Genomic DNA, 21966 nt, shown 5'->3' with positions numbered 1-21966 from the left:
TTCTGTGTCTGTATTTATTGGTTTCCCTTTTCTTTGTTGAAGAGGGTCTGTGCAATCCTTCTGCCTAGTCCGCCATCTTGCCCCGCCTCTCCGAGACAGTAATTTTTATAGGAGCAGATCACTAGTCTTTCTCTGACAGAGCCACTGGTGGGTTTGAACAACCAATCTTTTGGTTAGCAGCTGAGAGCTTAACTGTTGTGCCACCAGGGCTCCTTTTAGTCTTCCAGTGGAGTACATTAACTAATAAGTTAGTTGGACTATTGAGTAATATTGAAGATAAAACTTACAGTTAAAACTCCATGCCGTGGAGTTGGATCTGACTCATAGCGACTGCTCCTTGGGTTTCCGAGGCAGTATCACTACGGAAGTAGATTGCCCAACCTTCCTTCTGAGGAGTGGCTGTTGGGTTTGAACCACCAGCCTTCTGGTTAGCAGTCAAATGCCTTAGCCACTAAGCTACCAGAGCTCCTTAAAACTTACGGTTAGAGGTCATGACTATAAAATGAGATTGATCATCTTTAGACTCTTTACTCAACCATCCCTTCTATCTACCTTTCAAATCTGACAGGTCAAGAGAGGACCATGGCCTGTGATGGTTGAGTCAGAAAAGGCAGAGCTGAGGAACTGAGCAAAGAAAGAGAAATTTAGAAGTAAGTGCCTGAGCAAGAGTACGATTATAAAGAACAAGAAAGCTGTGAACCTGAGATGAAGAGTGAAAAAGTAGCACTTCAAGGAGGAAGTCTAGGTATATCAAATATTTAGACTGTTATGAACACTCTGACTCCTCATAGTGCTGAATTGCATCTGTACCTAGGTAAGTCTTAGACTTAATCCAATAGTTGTATTCAGAGGGGTTGGTAAACTCAGGTGCAGGAGGGAACCCGAAAGAAAGGAGGAGGGAATGGTTAAGGCTTTAACATTATTCCCTTGGCCTTCATTTCCAAGACTATCTTCCTTTTCCACTGTCACTGTCTAGTACTCAAGCTTTCTAAGGAAAACAACATTATTTGGGTATGCCCAGAGACTGAAAACAATGTCTTGCCCTTTTATTTGACCCTGAATTGCTTTGAGTAGATGGTGATGACCAATGAAATTGCTGGGTCAAAATAACAAAGAGAAGTCTAAAACAACAACAAAAAACCCCCAAACACATTGCCACCAAGTTGGACCCAACTCATAGCAACCCCTCCTTGGGTTTCCAAGACGGTATCACTACGGAAGCAGATTGCCCAACTTTCTTTCCAAGGAGTGGCTGGTGGGTTTGAATTGCCAGCCTTCTGGTTAGTAGTCAAATGCCTTAGGCACTATGCCACCAGAGCTCCCAAGAGAAGTCTTAGTACCATTTATGCATAGAAGTCATACTTCACTGCAATAAATGCATTCCTTCCTACACCATTTCTCTCATAGGGAAGACTCTCCTTGTCTGCAACTCTGCTCTTTCACATTCAGCACAAGAAAATTTAAATAAAAGATATATTATCAGTATTTCTTCAGGCATTTTTTCTAGACATATCATTGTGCTATTGTTGTTGCCCTTAAGTCAATTCTGACTCATAGTGACCTTATCCTTCCTACTCTTCACAGGAGCAGATCATCAAGTCTTTTCTCCCACAAAGTGGCTGGTGGGCTTGAACTGCCAACCTTTTGGTTGACAGCTAACCACTTAACCATTGGATCACCAGAGCTCTTTAAACATATACAGAAAACCAAACCCATTGCCACTGAGTCAATTCCAAGTCATATCAACCCTATAAGACAGAATGGTCTTAGTAAGAACTGTCACTGTAATATAATGGAAGCAGACTGTCTCATCTTTCTACCCTGGAGTGACTGATGGGTTCTTCCTACCTTCAGTTAACAATAGAGCACTTAACCACCACACCACCAGAGTTCCTTCAGACATATCATAGCCGCCTCCAAAAAAAGTCTATTTTATGAGGACAAGATGTAGCAATGGGTCTTATTTTGTATATGCACTTGAGTATGAGACTTCTTGGAACTTCTCAGAGTTTTGCTACCTTCACAAACTTCTTTATTCTCTCTCTCTGCACCTGGTCTAAATTATTATGCCTATTTCTCAGGCCACAACATGAAGAAACCAAGAAACTGTACTGAATGCTTATTGTAAAAGAAAAATATGGTCAACAGGGTGCTTTTATTTATTTAGTTATATGCTTTACAAATCACTCTTTTGTTGCAGAGGTCTATATAATTTGATGAATGCATACAGCCAGGTAACTAGCACCACAAGGAAGGTACAGAGAAGTTCCATAATCAAAAAAATCACCCTGGGCTGCCCTTTTATAGTTAACCCATAATCTACCCCAAGTCCCACCAACCATGGGTATTTTTTCTAATCCCATACATTTGCCTTTTCCAGAATATTACATAAATGGAATCATACAGTAATAACTTTCTGAGCCTGTCTTTTCATACGAAATAATGCTCCTGAAATTCATCCATTTTGTTGCATCAGTAGTTTGTTCCTTTTTTATTTCTAAGTGTTATTCCATTAGGACTCCTGATGGTACAAATGGTTACCTGCTCAGCTGTTAACCAAAAGGTTGGCAGTTAGAACCCACCTAGTGGCTCCATAGGAGCTCTGGTGGCATAGTGCCTAAGGTATATGACTGCTAACCAGAAGGCTGGCAGTTCAAACCCACCAGCCACTCGTCGGAAGGAAGACTGGGCAATCTACTTCCGTAGTGATACCACCTCGGAAACCCAAGGAGGGGTCGCTATGAGTCAGATCCGACTTGAAGGCAGAGTTTGGTTTTTTGGTTTGAGTGGCTCCATGGGAGAGAGATCTTATTATCTGTTTCCATAAAGATATAGCCTAGAAAATCCCATGAGGCAGTACTACTTTGTCAAATGTGATCCCTGTGAGTCAAAATCAACTTGATGGCACCTAACAACAACAATTATTCCATTGTGCTTTTGTACCTTAATTTTTAAAAAGTCATTACCAGCTGAAGGATATGTGGGTTTTTCCAGTTTGGGGTGAACAGAAATTAAACTGCTATAAGCATTTGCACACAGGTTTTTGAGTGAACATGTATTTTTGCTTCATTTGGCTAAATATCTAGAAGTGACATTGCTGAACATGTTAAATTTTATAAGGAACTGTGTAACTGTATTCCAAAGTAGTTGTACCATTGTGTCTGCCTACCAGCAACAAAGGCATCCACAACCAGATGTCTTTTTGCATTGGGCAAATCTGCTGCAAAAGATCTCTTTAAAGTATTAAAGAGCAAGTTTGAAAACTAAGGTGTGCCTAATCCAAACCATGCTACTGTATTAAAGAACACAGTTTGAAGACTAAGGTGTGCCTAAATCCAAGCCATGCTATTTTCAATCACTTCGTTGTTGTTGTTATTTGCCGTCGAGTCGGCCCCGACTCATAGCGACCCCTCCTTGGGTTTCCGAGGCAGTATCACTATGGAAGTAGGATTGCCCAACCTTCCTTCCGAGGAGTTGCTGGTGAGTTTGAACTGCCAGCCTTTTAGTTAGCAGTCAAGTGCCTTAGGCACTATGCTACCAGAGCTCCCATATATATGTGTGTATATGTATATACATGTGTATATGTGTGTGTGTGTATACATGTATGTCGCGTTGTCTCCAACTCATACAGACCCTGTGTACAACTGAACAAAATACTGCCTGGTCCCTCACAATCCTTGCTTTGCTTGATTATTGCAGCCACTGTGTCAGTCCAACTCATTGAGGGTCTTACCCTTTATCTCTGACCCTCCCCTTTACCAACCATGATATCCTTTTCCAGGTACTAATCATTTCTGACAACATGACCAAAGTATGTGGGATGAAGTCGGGACATTCTCACTTCTAAGGAGCATTCCAGCCACTTCTTCTAAGTCAGAACTTTCGTTCTTCTGTCAGTCCATGGTATTTTCAGTATGCTTTGCCAATACCACAGTTTAAGGCATCAGTTCTTCTTTGGTCTTTCTTATTCATTTTCCAGCTTTTACATGCATATGAAGTGATTGCACTGTAATGTAATGGAAGCAGACTGTCTCGTCTTTCTACCCTGGAGTGACTGGTGGGTTCTTCCTACCTTCAGTTAACAATAGAGCACTTAACCACCACACCACCAGAGTTCCTTCAGACATATCACAGCCCTGGAAACCCTATGGAACAATTCTACTCTGTCCTATAGGGTCATTATGAGTTGGAATAGACTCAATAGCACTGTGTTTGGTTGGTTTGGGTTACATATACAAATCACTAGTCAGATACTGTTAAGATGTTAATTCTCCTCAAAAAATCAGTTGCTATAGAGCCAATTCCAATTCATGGTGACCTCATTTGTTGCAGAGTAGAACTTTGCTCCATGAGGTTTTCAAGGCTGTCACCTTTCAGAAGCTGAATGTGAGGTCCTTCTTCTGAGGCACCCCTGGGTTCATTATGAACTGCCAATCTTTCCATTAGTAGTTCAGCGCTAAACCATTTGCACCACCCAAAGTGATCTATACTATTCATTGCAATCCCAGTAAAAATCCCAGTTACAACTAGTTGATCCTTAAATTTAGAGAGAAAGGCAAAAAAAAAAAAAAAAATCTAGAATACTGCCAAAGAGGCAAGGAGGCCACATCTTCTGACCTCCTCTAACCCCACAAGAGCAAGACAGAATCACAATCAGTAGCCCAAGGCCTATTCCTGTGAGGCCATACATGCCTCCCTCCAGCCCTTTCACCAACCGTTCCTCCCACAGCACCCACCACCTCTCTGCTGGGTTCAATAATTCACTGCAGTTTATAGGGTTTATTAGGGAAGCACAGGCTACTATTCAAATTCAGGAACAATGCTCAGTCTCTCTCAGCCTACTGTCTCTCAGCCAACAGTCTCTCTCAGTCTCTCTCCCAACAGTGCATGTCCCTTGGTGTCTCTCTCTCAGCAATGCATGTCTCTCAGTGTCTCTTTCTCACCAGCACATGTCTCTCAGGAGTGGGTTTCTTTCAGAAGCATGTCTTTCTCAGCCAGCAGTCACAGAGACTCCTTCTATCTCTAGGAGACCTCCTTTTGAGCCTGGCAGAATGTCTAAACTAACCAATTACAACATCAGAATTCTAAGCACCTGAGAGTGTGAACTTCCTAGAACACTGCTTTGTGCCACTCCCAACAGAAATACCCCAGGTAGATAACTTTAATAATCAGGAGGTCCTCAGTTGCTCATGGCAAATTCCACCACAGAGTTTACAAAGACTTATGCCTAGAAAAGCCATATCAGGTAATTTACTACACCACAAGTACCCACGACAATTTTGAAAATGAAAAACAAAATTGTAGGATTCACCCTACTTGATTTATAGTGGTCAAGAAAACGAGACACTGGTGAAAGCAAAGACACAAAGAGCAATGGAACAGAACTGAGGATCCAGAAACAGATGCCTCCACACAAGGATTAACTGATTTCTGACAAGGGTGCAATGATAATTCAAGGAGGAAAGACTCGTTCAGTAGTTGGTGCTGAACATATTGGCCATCCATGTACAGAAAAATGAACCAGAAGCCTCATCTTGCAGCTGACACAAAAATTATCTGGAAATGAATCATAGGCCTAAATATAAAATCTTAAACTATAATACTTCTGGGAGAAAACAGAGGAGCAAATCTGCAGTTTTTGGTTAGGCAACTATTTCTTAGATGAGAAACCAGAAACATGAGATTAAAGAAAAAAATTTTAATATACATAAAAAGTTAAAAACTATTAGAACCCTGTTAATAGAGTGAAAAGACAGCAACACTCTAGGAGAAAATATTACATTAACTTATTACATTAAGGAATAGTGTTGAGGGACTCATATAATTTCAGCTCATTACCCTAACATTTTTTTTCCTGGAAACTTATCTTTTTGATCTCTTCTTTATGGGAAGTTAAAGATGGCAAGGTGATCAATGAAAATGTATAAACCAAACAAAAGAGCAGAATAACCTTTGATAACATACCTTAAAATAATCTTCTGTAGCTAGGGAAGACGTGAATATTCCACATGATCATTATCTATTTTCAAAGAATTTAGTAATATATAAAATAAAAAAATGTGTCCATTTCTTAGAAGATATTTCTGTTTCTTCACTGTTTCAGAATTCTCATGAAAACCTGCTATCAATGAAACTCTTTTGTCATATTATTTCCTATCTTTTTATTTGTGTGCATTAACCTCTCTGCCCTGCAATCCCTAAAGACTTTACATTATCTTTGTATCCCTCACAGGGCCAAGCAAGGAAGTGCCTACTAAATCACTCAGCAGTACTGGGTGTCTTTTCCCAGACCTCCTGCTTCCTGGCCCCTTTCCTCACCTAAGGTGCAAATTCATTTATCTTGGAAAGTACTTCCAAATATAATTGTTTATGAAGTTAAATTGGTGGAATTTTCATAAGTGTCAGTCAAGTGCCAGTAGGTACCATGCTTAATAAAATCAACTCCATGTCATGTTAATATTAATCTGGGTTCTTCATGGAATATTTTGGAATTTTAATTTGTTGTATTATCACTTAATAAAGCTCTTTTTGTAAGGCTAGCTTTATAGAGCAATAGTTGTCAATGTTGGTATGCATTAGTGTCATTTTGAAAACTTTACAAAAAATGCTGATACCTATCCCCCATCCCTCCCTCCCCATTCTTGCTCAATGTATCTCAGACAATACAGCTGAGACAAAAACTCCACAGGGCTGAGAACCACTGCAATAGAGATTATTTCCAAATATGCCTTTTGTCTTCGATTCACATTTCTGTCGCTATGTGCAGAGCCTTGTCATGGATTAACCTACCAACTGTGTGCCTCTGGCAAGTTATATAATCTGGTTTGCCTCAATTCCCTCATCTGTAAAATTAGGATAACAACAGTAACTTCAAAGTGTTTTTGTAAGTATTAAATGAGTCATTTTATGTAAAACGCTCATAACAGTACCTGGTGTATGATAAATGCTCTAGAATGGGCTCATTATTTTTGTTGTTGTTGATTTTATGGTTGTCACCACCAGGGAAACTTAGGCCAAGTAATTAAGTCAGTGCTTCTACATTATTCTCAAGTAGGGGCACCCCTTTAACATGAAACCATATCACAGACCCATGGGTTCTGCATATGTTGACTGAGCAAGTACGTAATTCATGTTACTATGAATTCAAATGACAACTTAATTAAACTGTGTCTTATTATTTCAGCTGCATGTATACACAGTTTTAACATATGTGTAAAATATCTTCTTCACACAATGTAAAGATAATACTTGGTTCCCCTATGGATTTGCAGAAGCCCTGCAATCACTATGAGCTCAGCCCGCCCACCTCTGAGGCTGAGGTCCCCTGGCTGCAATCCAGGGTACCAGCCACATCAAGTTGCCTTGAAGTGCCTCAAATTTTACTGCTGGTCTTCTCCACTGTCTCATTTACCTCAAGTGTCTTCCACTTGTCTATCTGGAGCACAGACTCATAGATACCACAAAATCCATTGTGCCTCACTGGTTTAAGCTTTCCTTACAGCTAATCACTGAGCAATCTGAATTATCAGCACACGATCCAATTACTTAAACTGTTCGATAACAATATGCACAGGTATGATATTTTTTAAAATATCCTTCAATTTTGGTTCCCTTTTAGCAGTAAGACATGGTTTGTCTCCTATACCCTGTCCTTAGCCATATGGTTGGTGGCAGGAACAAGAAAAATATGATACAGAGGAAGTAAATACCTGAGGCCAGTCCCTTCTATGTGGGCATTACAAAGGATGTTAGAGAGCTCAACCCTTCTGGTCCTAAGGGAGTGTGAAAAGAAGAAAGGGGAGGGAAAGAGATAGTGTAAGGCAGGCTAGGGTTCTCCTTAAGAAAGTGGTTTAAAAAAAAAAAACTAATGGCTTCTCATTTAGGTCCCAAGATTCCTCACAGGCAGCTGATACCACAACTTAAGGATGGATCCAGTAAAACAAACCAGAAGGTACAGGGGGTTAGAGGAAGAGCTGGAGCAACTATTTCCCAAGTCACCCTTTGTTCTTGTGTGGTGTGTACGCTCAACCACAAGCACATCCCCTACAGCTTGGACATAGGCTGAAATCAGGAAAAGTCAGGATACAAAGCTCATGAGGTAGGCTGTTTCAGCAAGGTCAAGTGGCTGAATGGGATGCCTACAGGAACAGCAGCCAGACCTCAAGAGAGTCAGCAATGCCAGCAGCAGCCAGGCAGGGCAGATCAGCCAGGGAAGCCAACCAGGCTGTGATCCAGCTGAGAGAGCCCAAGTTACAACAGCCCCAGGCTCTGCCGTAGATGCCAAAAGAATACCAAGTACAGCTGGATCTGAGTTCACTGCTCATTCACTAGACAAGATCAGTGAGGAAGAGGAAAGGTCCACCTAACAGGAGAGCTCTCATGTCCTCACTGCCAGGGTCAGGGAACCACACCACTCTTTCATGTGCCAGAGGCTGACTTGCTGAAGAATAGGGAGAGGGTGAACTCTTTTATCAGAATACGCTAAACAATTAACTACAGAGATTTTTTGAAATACTGCAGCAGAATAATTTTACTGGCCTAGAACAAAACTGAAGGATTTCTTTTCCTTCTTTCTGGCCACTCAGCAGGATGGAGGAGCTCCTACAACCGAACAGTTAATGAAAAACAAAGAAGCCACATTTTCTAAAAAATCTGAGTGTAACATGAATCAAATTTTAGCAACTGACAATAACTCTTTTAAGGAGCACTGGTGCCACGATGGTTAAATCACCACCATTAAACGAACAATCAGCAGTTTGAACCCAGCCAGAAGCACCACAGGAGAAAGATCTGGTCATCTGCTTCCATAAAGATTACAGCCCTGAAAACCCTATGGGGCAGGCAGTTCTACTCTGTCACATGGGGTCACCAAGAACCAGAACTGACTAGATGACACCAAACAAGCAACACAACTCTTTTAACAGTATAAATGTTAACTACCTGTAACTGGCAAAACATAGTTTTATGTATTCAAGTTTCTTAGACTCAAGTCTATTCAAAGTATTACCACTCCCACCCCTGGCAAACTGGGAGCTGCAGAAATAGCAGTAGAACTGAAGAGTCAAGCTTCTTCACAGCCTAAATTTGCTCAGACTAGTTTGCATGAAACAGAAAGGCCTTGCTGGTCTTAAAGGAATTATTAAGCTGCCTTCCCCAGCCCCCTGTGTTACTTAATCATTTCTCAACTGTGTTCCTTCCACCCCATGAAAAAGAGGAGTTAGAAAAAGGTACATTATGAGTGAATGGGTTTGGCTTCTGGTCTGAATGAGATATCATTACTGTTATTTTTTCCACAAAGATAGTATCCTTGACAACAAACTCACTTCTTTCAAATGATCTACTGTGTCTAGATATAAGTTATTTTGTATAGAATGAAAATTCCTTTTTCTTCAAACTAGACTAGGAAGCTACAGCAGCCTCATTTTCCCTCCTACTTTACATATTTTTTAAAATAAGAAAATCCTCTTTTCTTTTTGTATTTGTATAGAACAGAACTATGTTACATGGAGATATTAAGGGGCTTCCTGCATTGACTTAGAGATTAGATATCAAATCAGAGAGACCTAATGTAGAAAGTATAAGCAAACCAAAAGGCATCAATATCTAGAAGACTGCTTAAAGAGCTACAGAGCTGAGATTTCAGCATATGAATCGACAATATAACTTAATGAATCAAGAAGACTTCAGAGAGCATTTCAGTAGAATGAATAAAAATGAAACAATACAGGACTAAGAATAACATAAAAGAAGGGAAAATTTTTGATACAAACAGCAAGAGTAGTAAGTCAGCAAAAGATCCATGTGGAGTGGAGATACCATAGGAGTTCTGTGGTCAAGGAAGGACTTGGGCTCCCCTTTGAGGGGTGGGTAGAATTTAAAAAGACAAGGAAAAAGGCAAAGGAAGGATCAAGAGCATCTCATTGGCATGATGGTACAAATGGGATGACAGCTAAAAAGAATGAAATGTATTAGATCAGAACAGGAGATATGATGGGATCACATGCATCTGACCATGCAGAGGATTGTGAAAGAGGTCAACATCCCTGGTCATCTTTTTCTCTGACCATAAATTATTCTTAGTCTGGAGAACTTATTGGTTCTTCCAAAATTTGGTCAAAATCATCTACCAAAGCTAAGAAGGCAGATTATAGCTCTAGCATATAAAAAAAATATACCTACTTTCTCTCCAGAAGAGATTTGCAGTGGTACAGTGATATTATTTTTTAAATTTAGATAGTGTTTATAATGTGGTACAGTCAGGTCCATAGCTCCAGTGGGAGTAAGTTACCACTCTCTTACACACATGTACACTGAAATAGGAAAAAAAAAAAAAACTGCTGATAAACATGACATGCTACAGTGATGCTCCACTACAGAGCCAGACATTTGTGTTCACAGTGATCAGCGTGACAAAGACTGTAAGCATTCTGAAATCAATGTTAGGACTGAAATTTTCAAAATATTTTCATTTTTAGAAATGAGAGTTGACTTGGAATTATCTCTACCACAAGGTCACCTCATTCTTTGGCAGTCTAAGATCCTTTTTGACTGAGAGAGAAGGGAGTAGAGGTAATTATGGGTATTACTTGCAAGTTAATTTATGCTGTCCTTATAATCCAAGTATGCCCACTAATCTGGGTATGCCCATCACATTGTATGCACTGCCTCATCTGTGTGCAGCACAAAAAAGTAGATGAGAACTGCTGTGAGCAAATGTCAGTCCCACAGAGTCAAAGCAAATGGCAGCCGCCTGTAGGTTAAAAGCATGCCACTCCCTTTTAGAAAGCTTACTGAAGTTTACTGAAGTTCTCCTCGATTTTTCTTCAGACACTTTTGACCTATATTAACAGGAAATTATGCTAAAGAATATTTTCTATACTCAGACTGAGTGATAAATTATATTTGAATTTTGCTTTGCCATTGCAAGACCCTCTATAAACAGTGGTGATGGTGGTGAGGAATCCATAACCATTTCAGGACTCAGTTTAACCCTTTCATAGCTTGCATTTTTAACCTCTCAGAAGGAGAAAAGAGAATGACTCCATAACGTTTGCAGATACTCTCTAACAGGTACTAAAAATATGGTCATTAAAGCCAGAAAGACGTGGATTCAAACCCTAAGACTCTACTCAGAACTTGTGTGACCTTGGAGAGGTTACCTGATCTCTGTACCTCAGTTCCTCTGTTTGTAAAATAGGGATATTAAGAGTATATGTCTTATAGAATTCATGTGAAGATAGTCAACCTTTCTGTATGTACAGTGTCCCATTAATACTGGTACTTATCTTGTTTCCCAAAAAGAGTTTTTATTAATTGTTCAGTACTAATTGCCACTTTTTAACTAATAAGACTAATTTATTTTTGTTATGGTTGTAGGTGTTTCTCTCTGAATCTACTTTCTTACCTATGAGATGACAATATCGCCCGCCCTCCTAGTCTTACAGAACTGAAAGAGCCAATGGTATGTGAAACTATTCTGAAAACTAAAGTGTTCTACACATGTGAAAATTATTTTGAAATTTTAATATACAACTCATAATACTAAAATGTTTGTCATTATTGCCACAGGTAAGCAAAGACATGTCAGAATCACCACAGCATGACTCAAATCCTGCTCCCAGAGCCTCTCTAATTAATTCATTTTAATAATATGGTGATTCAGTACCTTCATGTGATAATGATTCATGTGTTTTAATTTGCCAAATGTTGCCTCTAGATTTTTAAAAATGTCTGTTGAGCTCTTTCTTAGGATAGCAAAGTCATGACTTGGATATTAGATAAGATATGAGTTGTTATTTTATTCCAACTTGAGACAAATCATGTTTATTTCTATTTCAGATCACCTACTCACATAGCAATGATAAATTAGAAGCAGCATGATGCCATTGGTGAGGCATGGGCTTCTGGGATGCGATCTCAGTTTAGTCATTTATTAGGTGTTTTTCATTTTGTTGTTGTTGTTGTTATGTGCCGTCGAGTCGACCCCCGACTCATAGCGACCCCTCCTTGGGTTTCCGAGGCAGTATCACTACGGAAGTAGGATTGCCCAACCTTCCTTCCGAGGAGTGGCTGGTGGGTTTGAACCGCCAGCCTTCTGGTTAGCAGTCAAGTGCTTTAGCCACTATGCTACCAGAGCTCCTGTTTATTTTACCTTACTGAACTTGCATCTCAAAAATGGGAATAGTTTAATTATCTCTGAAACAATGTGATCATAAAGGGCAGAGCACAGCCCCTGGCACATAGTAAATGTTCTCTAAGTGAAAATAATTTAACAGTCAAACAAAGTGGGATGTACTTACAGTTCACAGATGCCAGCTCTAGCAGGGATGAGAGGCACAAGTTGCAGTAAAAGTTTGACACCATTCTGCCATTCTTCTTCTCTTTCAAATTCACAGTACAGGTAGCTACACTCATCAGATGAAAACTGATAGAAAACGTAGGTATCTTGAAAGTATAGATGCTGGTCCACTGTTGGAAACAAAAAAGGTGTGGATGGGTTTTAAACAGTAGGATATCTAGAGAGTCATAAACTAAGTAATAAATTGAAAGGCCTAATAATTACTAGGAAGAAGCCATGAGTAGGACTATCATTATGGATTGTAAGCCCACTCATTTTCACAACTCATTAAACTGAGAAGGACTTACTGGCTAGTCTATTTTTATTACTCAAAGCTTTGGCCACCATATTCAGATGTATTTTATGATTTTCCTCCTTCAGAGTCATGTACAGAGAAAAACAACAAAAATTCAAAGAGGGTGGTGAGAAAGTTTTTTGGTATCCAAAGCTAATTTTGATATAATTTAATTACTTTACAAACCGAACCTGTTGCCGTCAAGTTGATTCTAACTCACAGATAATACAAGCAGAGTAGACTGTGCTCCATGAGGTCTCAATGGCTGAGTTTTTAGAAGTAGACCACCAGGTCTTTCTTCTGTGGTGCCTCTGAGTGGACTCCAACCTCCAGCCTTTTCAGTTAGAGCCAAGAGTGTTCAATGTTTGTACCATCCAGGGATTTTACTTCATTGGCACACAAATATAACATGATGGCAAGTTTTAGAGCACCAGTTCTCAGTGAGGGTGATTTTGGCCCCTAGGGAAAATTTGGCAATGTGTGGAAATATGTTTGTCACAACTAGAGGCTGCAACTGGCATGTAGTACGGAGAGTAAAGGATGTTGCTAAACATCCTACAATGCACAGGACAGTCCTCTCAAGAGAGACTCGTGTATACCTAAATGTCAATACTGTCAAAGATCCCTGTTTCAAAAGGATCAAGATCTGCAGACTTTTCCAAAGAACATTAACACAAAATATTTTGGTAAGAAGCCTGAACCTAGCATGTGAGCTATTAATACTTCTCCTGCTCAAACGTTGTTGTTGTTGGGTGCTGTTCAATCAATTTTGACTCATCATGACCCCACGTGACAGAGTAAACTATTCCACAGGGTTTTATAGACTAAAATCTTTACAGGAACAGATCACTAGGTCTTTCTCCCACAGATCCACTGGCTGGGTTTGAACTGTCAACTTCTGTTAATAGCTGAGCTCTTCTTAACCATTATGCCACCAGGGCTCCTTTCTTCAAAAGCAGTGAACTTGTTTTCTAAAAGCAGCATTAGGTGCTAGTTATTACTGCCTCTCTAAAAAGACTGTGGCCATATCTTCATCTGTAACATTTTGTCACAGTGGTACCAAGGGTATTCCTTCCTGAATCTATGTTCTCTGGCCCTTGATGTTTATCATCTATAGAAAAAACAAAGGGGCTTCACAGTAACCAACCAGCAACTAAGTAATACAGTGAAGTATTAAGAGCGCATGACTTCTAATCCTTCAATTCCCTGGGCTCAACTAAGAAAAGATGTATTTGCTTATGAGGCAATCTGCTTCCGTAAAGACTAATAGCCTTAGAAACCCAATGGGGGTTGCTATGAATTGGGATTGACTTGATGGCAGTCAGTTTGGTTTTGTTTTATACATAAATAGTTAACATCTATTTTCTGTTCTGTTTAAACAGCTCATTCCCATAGGTCCTGTCTCTAACTGTTCATGATTACTAAATCCGAATTAAAATGGCATACGCGTTCCACTCATAAAATCAGTTTCTGATGATTACTCTAAGTACAGCAAGATAAATCACATTTAGAGTAACTAAAGATGTTACTGATTAAAAAAAGCTTGTGAGCAGCATTCTGAGTTGAAAATAGGTTAAGGAAAGATTCTTACAAGTACAGGTACCAGTTTATGAACCAGCAAGTTATTTTTACCAAAGATGGTGAGACAAATAACTGAATCAAAAAAACAACCTGTGGCTTTTACTTATAAAATAGGAGAGAATCCAAATATTTACCTGCAAAAATAATTTCCAACCAAATTTTAATATCCTTTAGAAAATCAAGGACATTTTGATCTGACAGCTTAATAAAATAAAGGTGCTATGACTTCAAAATATACAGAACTAACCTGATGACATAATGCCCATATCGAGTAGGAGCTGCCAGACTCCTACAGCCATAGACCTGCACTGGACAAAAGGGCAGTGTTCTAGAAGCCAGTCTACCAATTCGGATCCAACGCAGCTTCTCCTGGACAAAAGCAAAGACATTCATAGTAAAATACTGTTGCCACTAATTTTTCCAAAAGTGATACTTAATAATATTCCTTTCATGTATTAGCTAAGTAACCTAAAAATGACATATTCCTCACTGTCAAATCCCCAACAATTCGAACAGTCCATGGTACATAGTAAGTTTTTTTAAAAAAATACTCAATTGAATAAGTGAAGGAATAAATGTATGAGCCCTTACATAAAGATAATGGTCTGCCTTGGTAAAACATGTACCTCAAGTTGGAAGTGATAAACTTTGGGTCAACCATTTACACATTTTTATCTAGCCCCTTTGAAAACAAAATAATTCCAAAAAGGTTAGACAAAGTTCTTATCATAGCTAGGTATCATTCGGTTTGTTTAAATTTTAAAAATAAATAAACAAATATCTCAAAGATCAATAATAAATTTGACTGTTAATCTCATTAATATAATCTAAGCAATCTAGTTAAACAGACTAGATCATAGACCCACAAACCTAGATGTGTATGATGGAGCTCAATAACCACCCATAGAAATTTACCTCTGTAGGCTGCTTTAAAATACACAACTGTATTTAAAGAATGCCTCAATTTGTGTATTACAAGCAGTATCTTCATGTGTATTTCTCCTTCTTTATCAGCCTCAGATGAAAAAAGAAAACTTTCTGAAATGTTTTTTCATTAGCAGAAATTTCACTGAATCCTATTCTCCTTTATGAGCAAAAGCAGTGGATATCAGAAGACAATTTATAGCAATACATGCACACATTAAAACAGAAGAACCAAAATCAACACCTTAACCTAACATGTGCAACAATTATAAAAAAAGCAGCAAAAAAAGCCCACAGTTACAAGAAAAGAAATAATAAAGACTATACCAGTAATAAATGAAACAGAAAAACAACAGAAAGAATCAAAATGACTAGAAGTTGGTTCACTGGAAAGATTACTAAAATTGACAAACCACTGACAAGTTTAACAAAAGGAGGAGAAGACACAAATAACACGGATAAGAAATGAAATGGGTGATGCTACAACAAAATCAACTGAAACAAAAAGGATAATGCCAGGATACTTTGAAGAACTGGACAAATTAGAAAACCTAGAAAAAAATGGACAAATTTCTAGAAACACCCTACCTACCTAAACTAACATAGCCTGAGGTAGAAGATTTTAATAGATCTATAACAAAAGAAGAAACTGTACAAGTCATAGAAAAACTATCAACAAAACAAAGTCCTAACCCAGATGGCTTAACTAGTGAATCCTACCAAACATTCAGAGAAGAGCTGACACCAATTCTACTGAAAGTACTCCAGAATATACAAAAGGAGGGAATACTCCCAAATTCATTTGATGAAGCAAGCATAACCCTGATACCAAAGCCAAGCAAAGACTAAAAAGAAAATTACAGGCCCAAATCCCTAATTAATACAAGCACAAACATTCTCAACAAAATCTTAGCCAAAAGACTCCAACAACATATCAAAAAAATAATATATCATGACCAAGGGGGATTTATACCAGGTATACAAAGATAGTTCAACATTAGAAAAATAATCAATGTAACTCATCACATAAATAAAACAAAGAAAAAGAACCACATGATCATATCAATTGATGCAGAAAAGGGCATTTGACAAAATCCAACATCCATTCCTGATAAACACATTGAAAAAATAGGAGTAAAAGGGAAATTCTTTAACATAATTAAGGGCATATGTAAACCAACAGCCAACATTATTCTCAATGGGGAGAGAGTCAAAGCATTCCCCTTATGAATGGGTACCAGACAAGAATGCCTTGATCACCACTCCCACTCAATATTGTACTGGAAGCCCTTGCCAGAGCAATAATGCAATAAAGGGAAATAAAAGGCATCCAAAGTGGAAAAAAGAAATAAAACTATCTCTATTTGCAGATGATATGATCTTATATACAGACATTCCCAAAGACTTAGTAAGAAAACTACTGGAACTAAATGATAGTTTCAGGAAAGTGGCAGGGTGTAAGATCAACATACAAAAATCCATTGGATCCTTTTACGCCAATGGAGAGAACTCTGAAAAGGAAATCAGGAAAGCAGTACCATTTACAATAAATACCCAAAAGATGAAGTACTTAGAATGAATCTAATCGGAGACACAAAAGATCTATACAAAGAAAACTACAAAACATTATGACAAGATACCAAAAGAGACCTATATAAATGAAGAGTATACCATGCTCATGGATAGGAAAACTTAACAAAGTTAAAGTATCAATACTACCCCCAAAGCGATCTATAGATATAATACAATCTCAATCCAGATTCCACCATCTTTCTTTAAAGAGATGAAAAAATTAATCACCAATTTTATATGGAAAGGAAAGAGACCCTGGATAAGAAAAGCACTACTAAAGGAAAGGAACAAAGTAGGAAGCCTAATACTCCCTGATCTCAAAAACTACTATACAGCCACAGGAGTTAAAAACAGCCTGGTATGGATACAACATACACAAAGACCAATGGAACAGAATTGAGAACCCAGAAGTAAATCTATCCATCCATGGACAGCTAATCTTTGACATAAGACCAAAATTTATTAAATGAGGAGTGGACGGTCTCTTTAATAAATTGTCTTGACAAAACTGGACATCCATTTGCAGAAAAATAAAACAGGGCCCATATCTCACATCATATGCACCAACTCAAGTTGGACCACAGACCTGAACATAAAACTTAAAACCATAAAGACCATCAAAGAAAAAATAAGGACAAACTTACAGGCCCTAATTCATGGCACAAACACACTATTGAATACAACTAAAAATACACAAATAGCTGAAGACAAAATAGATGACTGGGACCTTCTAAAAATTAGATACTTTACACACATCAAAAGAGTTCATCAAAAGAGTAAAAAGAGAACCAATAGACCAGGAAAGAATTTTGACAATGACATATCAGACAAGGGACTGATCTCTAAAATTTATAGAAAACTTCAACAACTTAACAACAAAAAGACAAATAATCCAATTAAAAATAGGCAGAGGACAGGAACAGACGCTTCACCAAAGAAGACATTAGGGTGGCTAAGAAAGACACAAAAAAATACTCGTGGATCATTAACCTTTAGAGAGTTGCAAATCAAAACAACAATGAAATATCATCTCACCCCAGCAGTAATGGCAAAGTTATTTAAAAACAAAACAAAACAAAACACTAAATGTTGGTGAGGACATGGAGAGATTGAAATCTTCATACACTGCTGGTGGAACTGTAAAATGGTGTAATCTCTGTGGAAAATGGTATGGCACTTCCTTAAAAAGCTGAAAACAGAAATATCATACAATCTAGCAATCCCACCCACTACTGGGTATATATCCTAGAGGAATAAGAGTCTCGATACTACCAGATAGAAACACACCCACATTCATCACAGCACTATTCACAATAGTAAAAAGATGAAAACAAACTAAATGCCTATCAACAGAGGAATGGATCAACAAACTATGGTACAGACACACAATGGAATATTATGCATTGTTATAAAACAATGGTGAATCTGAGAAACATCTCATAATATGGATAAGCTTATAGACCATTAATGCTGAGTAAAGTTTGTCAATAACAAAAGGACAAATATTGTATCAGATGACTATTGTAAAAAGTCAAGAAAAACTTTTCACAAAAAAAGAAACATTCTTTGATGCATACCAGGGGTGGGTGGGAAGGGAAGGTAAACCACTAACTAGAAGGCAGACACATTTTAACTTGGGTGAAAGAAAAAAATCCTATGTAGCATAGTTCTACTCTGACATGAACGCAGGCACCATGAGTTCATAATCTACTCCAAAGCAACTTTTGTTTGTTTTAATGCACTACAACACTATGCTACCAAAACTAAAGCCACTGCCATCGAGTTGATTGCAACTCATAGTGCTCCCCATTGGGTTTCCAAGGTGGTAAATCTTTATAGAAGTAAACTGCTCCATCTTCCATCCACAGAGGGGCTGGTGAGTTTGAACCACCAACTTTCTGGTTAGCAGTCAAATGCCTTAGGGACTGCACCACCAGAGCTCCTTACACCTTTTGCTAAACACTGGGAATATAATGTGTCCCTGCCCTAAAGAAGAAAAGAGGAAAGAAGAAAGAATATGTCATCAAAATACTAAAAAAGAATAAAGCATGTGTTGGGGGTAGAATGACGCATCATGTCAATGGCTATCTTTATTCAATATTTGGTTTTGAAAGACGAAGCAACATCAATATTTTTTTGTACTCCTACAAGAAAAAAAATCTTGTTTATTTTGCTATCTCTTGTGATTGGCATAATCCTAAATTCCTTGGAATTGCACAGTAATCAACAAGATGAAGAAATGTCATACGGTGCTATGTTTCCTGGGGTGAAGGAAAAATAAGGTAGTGAGCTTTTCTGCAGAGATATTTAATCAAATATTTTAGCTTTTGATAAAGCACAACTTTTTTTTTTTAAAATAAAGCATCAATATTTGAAAGATACTATAAATCAACCAAGCCCATTCCGCACACATTCAGTTGCAGGTTAGCATTAAGACATTAGTGAGATTAATAGTCAAATATATGGATGTTTTTTGAAACAATATGAGAAAAAAAAAAGGTCTCAACAAAACAGGCAATTAGACCAAGCAATCCACACTAAGTTCCAATTCAATAGGACATCTTTCATGTGAAAACCTCAAAGTGTTAATTAACTAATTAATTCCTCAACACCTCTGTCAATTAGCCAGCATCTTTGGCACATGAAGAGCCTTTATCCCATGGATTACATACGCTGTCATCTTAACCCGTAACCCATATTCTCAGAACAGTGAAGCTCTTCAACCTGCTCTGAGTGTCTGACTTCCCTTGGAATATGGAAAGGCACAACAGAACATTTACCAAGCAAACTAAACTGCTAGATTGTAAAAGGTGGATAGATGAATGGATCTGCTTGATCAGAGGTGATGGAAAGAAGTTTCTTACACTAGGGTTTCTCAAAATCGTACTGAGAAGTCACCTGGGATAACTTGTTAAAATATAGCTTTGGACACAGTAGGTTGGCTGGGGCTTGAGATTCCTCATTTCTGATGGACTCGCAGGTGATGCCATAGACAGCACCTAGAGTTAAAAGGCCCTAAGTCCCCAGCTCTGCCTCCTCATTGGCAATTACTCACTCTGTTTAAGAGGGCAGGGCTCTGAGTCAATATGCTAAGACATAGTATTGCCATGACAACATTAATTAATAACTTAGGGCAAGCTACTGTTTAAGTTGCACATGATTCCTGTCTACTCCCACCTCAACTTCATCAGATTATGTTTCAAACCACTTTCAACCATCCATCTGCCCCAGGAAACAACATTAGGGATAATGATAACCATCATCAACATCACCAAAGCTTACTGACCATATCTGCAACAATAGCCTAAAATACTTACATCCATAGGACTTAGGGGAGAGTAATAAGGAAGAAAACAGAGATATAGGTGAAAAGGAGAATTTGAATACTGACAGCAGATTTTACCCCACTGTATTTTCAATCTTGTGCAGAATCCAGAAACTGTTTCCAGTACATGTAGCTCTAATTAAGAGTTGCAATACTAGTTAGGAACACTGTGACATGGAGGTGATTAGCTACAGGGCCAATGTGATTGCTGTAACAAAACATAAATTTTACCAATTTCTAGAGTTGAAAATTTGGCTTCTCTTAGTGCCCTTCTCTCTTAGCTCACATTTTTAGCACTTAATTCATGGTAGTACAAACAGACCTCTAATCTCAAATATAAATGATGGTGGTATTTCATGACTTATTTGTGAAGTCTCACAAACCAGTATGATTTTTCCTGTAGTACAAAATGAACAGAACACATTGCAAGGCTAAAGTGAATCCTCACATGGTACATATGGAACATGTTACCTAATTTGCTACTTAAACCAAAAACTCATTGCCCTGGAGTCAATTCTAACTCACAGCGACTTCCATTGGGTTTCCAAGGCTGTAAATCTTTATGGAAGCAGATTGCCCAATCTTTTCCTCCACAGAGTGGTTGGTGGGTTCTGGTTAGCAGCCAAATGCCTTAACCACTACACCACCAGAACGCCTTTAATTTGCTACTAGAAAAATGGAAATGATCCATTCTCAGCAATCATATTAGCACTCTGTCTTTAAACTCAGAATGTTAATCTGTCCCTAGATTATAAAAGAAAGGAGGGTCTGGTCCAACCGCCAGGAACCTAAAATAGCGAAGCACATGTCCTCTCCATTCCTAGTCCCACTAAATATAACTTGGAGAGATGGCTCTTTATCCATCAACCTGATTAATATACATCTCTCAATTCTTTTTTCAATCCATATCCATGGAGACCACAATAAAGAAACAGAACTGAGAACAATGATAGACTTTATATACAGTCTTGTGTGGCAGCCTAAATGAATCCTTAACAAGCTTGCTCAAAATTAGATCCAAAACTTATACATACACTTTCAGTTTAAAAAAAGAAGAAACATCAGACAATGTGTGTAAAGTTGATGCTGTCATCTATTTAAATCAAAATGAGGCTGCCATCAACCACAGCTGGGCTCCCTTGTCATGTCCACTTGGTCCAGGTTAAAATTAATATGTGTCAGCCATTATGCCATGAATCCCTGCTGAGGGAGAGAAGATGGATCTGGGAGCTTTTTCAAGAGGTTCACAAGTCCGTATAGGACTTACAAAAGCACTGTTTGTAAACAGAATCAATAATGTCTAACCTATTGCATGTTTCTAAAACCTATGTAAATGCTAGTATGATTAAATATATAAATATATTTTTATATACAATCTTAAATATAAGACTGTAAAATTTAATCTTTCCTTGCCCTCTCAACTCTGTCTCTGTTTAATTAATGGCTCCTAAGAATAAAGATTCTGGAGGAGTTCCGGCAAGATGGTGGACTAGGCAGAAGGACTGCACAGACCTTCTTCAACAAAGAAAAGGGAAACCAATTAACACAGACACAGAAGATAATCTTGGACCCCTGAGCCTTGAAGGGAAGCATACAGAAGTGGACTAAACCCCAACTAGCAGAAGAATTTGCATGAAAATACCAAAAAAAGGAGACATACGGAGCTGCGGTCTGACAGCGACCTAAGCGACCGTGACAGTACAGGAGGCTTGGAGATTCCGAGTGGTGGCCAACGATAAAAAACCACCAAGAAGAGCCTGAACCACCCTTGGCTGCTCTTCATAAACAGTTAACAGAGATCTAAATACAACAACGTCACAATGCCTCAGAAACAACAGATCATCACAGTCCACACAAAGAAGCAAGATAAAGTGGTAGAAACAAGGGAGCAGGATACAGACTCAAAACACATCCCTGAGGAAGAAGTAGCAT

At 38.4% G+C, this 21966-nt stretch overlaps 1 protein-coding gene across 1 annotated transcript in view; it reads right to left on the bottom strand.

The window, feature by feature from the left end:
* The window catches only part of RAPGEF5 (Rap guanine nucleotide exchange factor 5), a 379123-nt gene that overhangs the window by 286592 nt on the left and 70565 nt on the right, over nt 1-21966 (bottom strand). The window contains exons 4-5 of the mRNA XM_042781600.1: nt 14461-14582; nt 12300-12468 (exon numbers count right to left, since the gene is read on the bottom strand). Coding sequence (XP_042637534.1) covers nt 12300-12468; nt 14461-14582 — 291 coding nt within the window. The remainder of the gene's footprint in view (nt 1-12299; nt 12469-14460; nt 14583-21966) is intronic.

The sequence above is a fragment of the Orycteropus afer genome, unplaced genomic scaffold, assembly GCF_000298275.1.
Source record: "Orycteropus afer afer isolate SDZICR_OR568_19922 unplaced genomic scaffold, OryAfe1.0 scaffold00008, whole genome shotgun sequence".
NCBI classification, from domain to species: domain Eukaryota; kingdom Metazoa; phylum Chordata; class Mammalia; order Tubulidentata; family Orycteropodidae; genus Orycteropus; species Orycteropus afer.
This window is presented reverse-complemented; position numbering and strand designations above follow the sequence as displayed.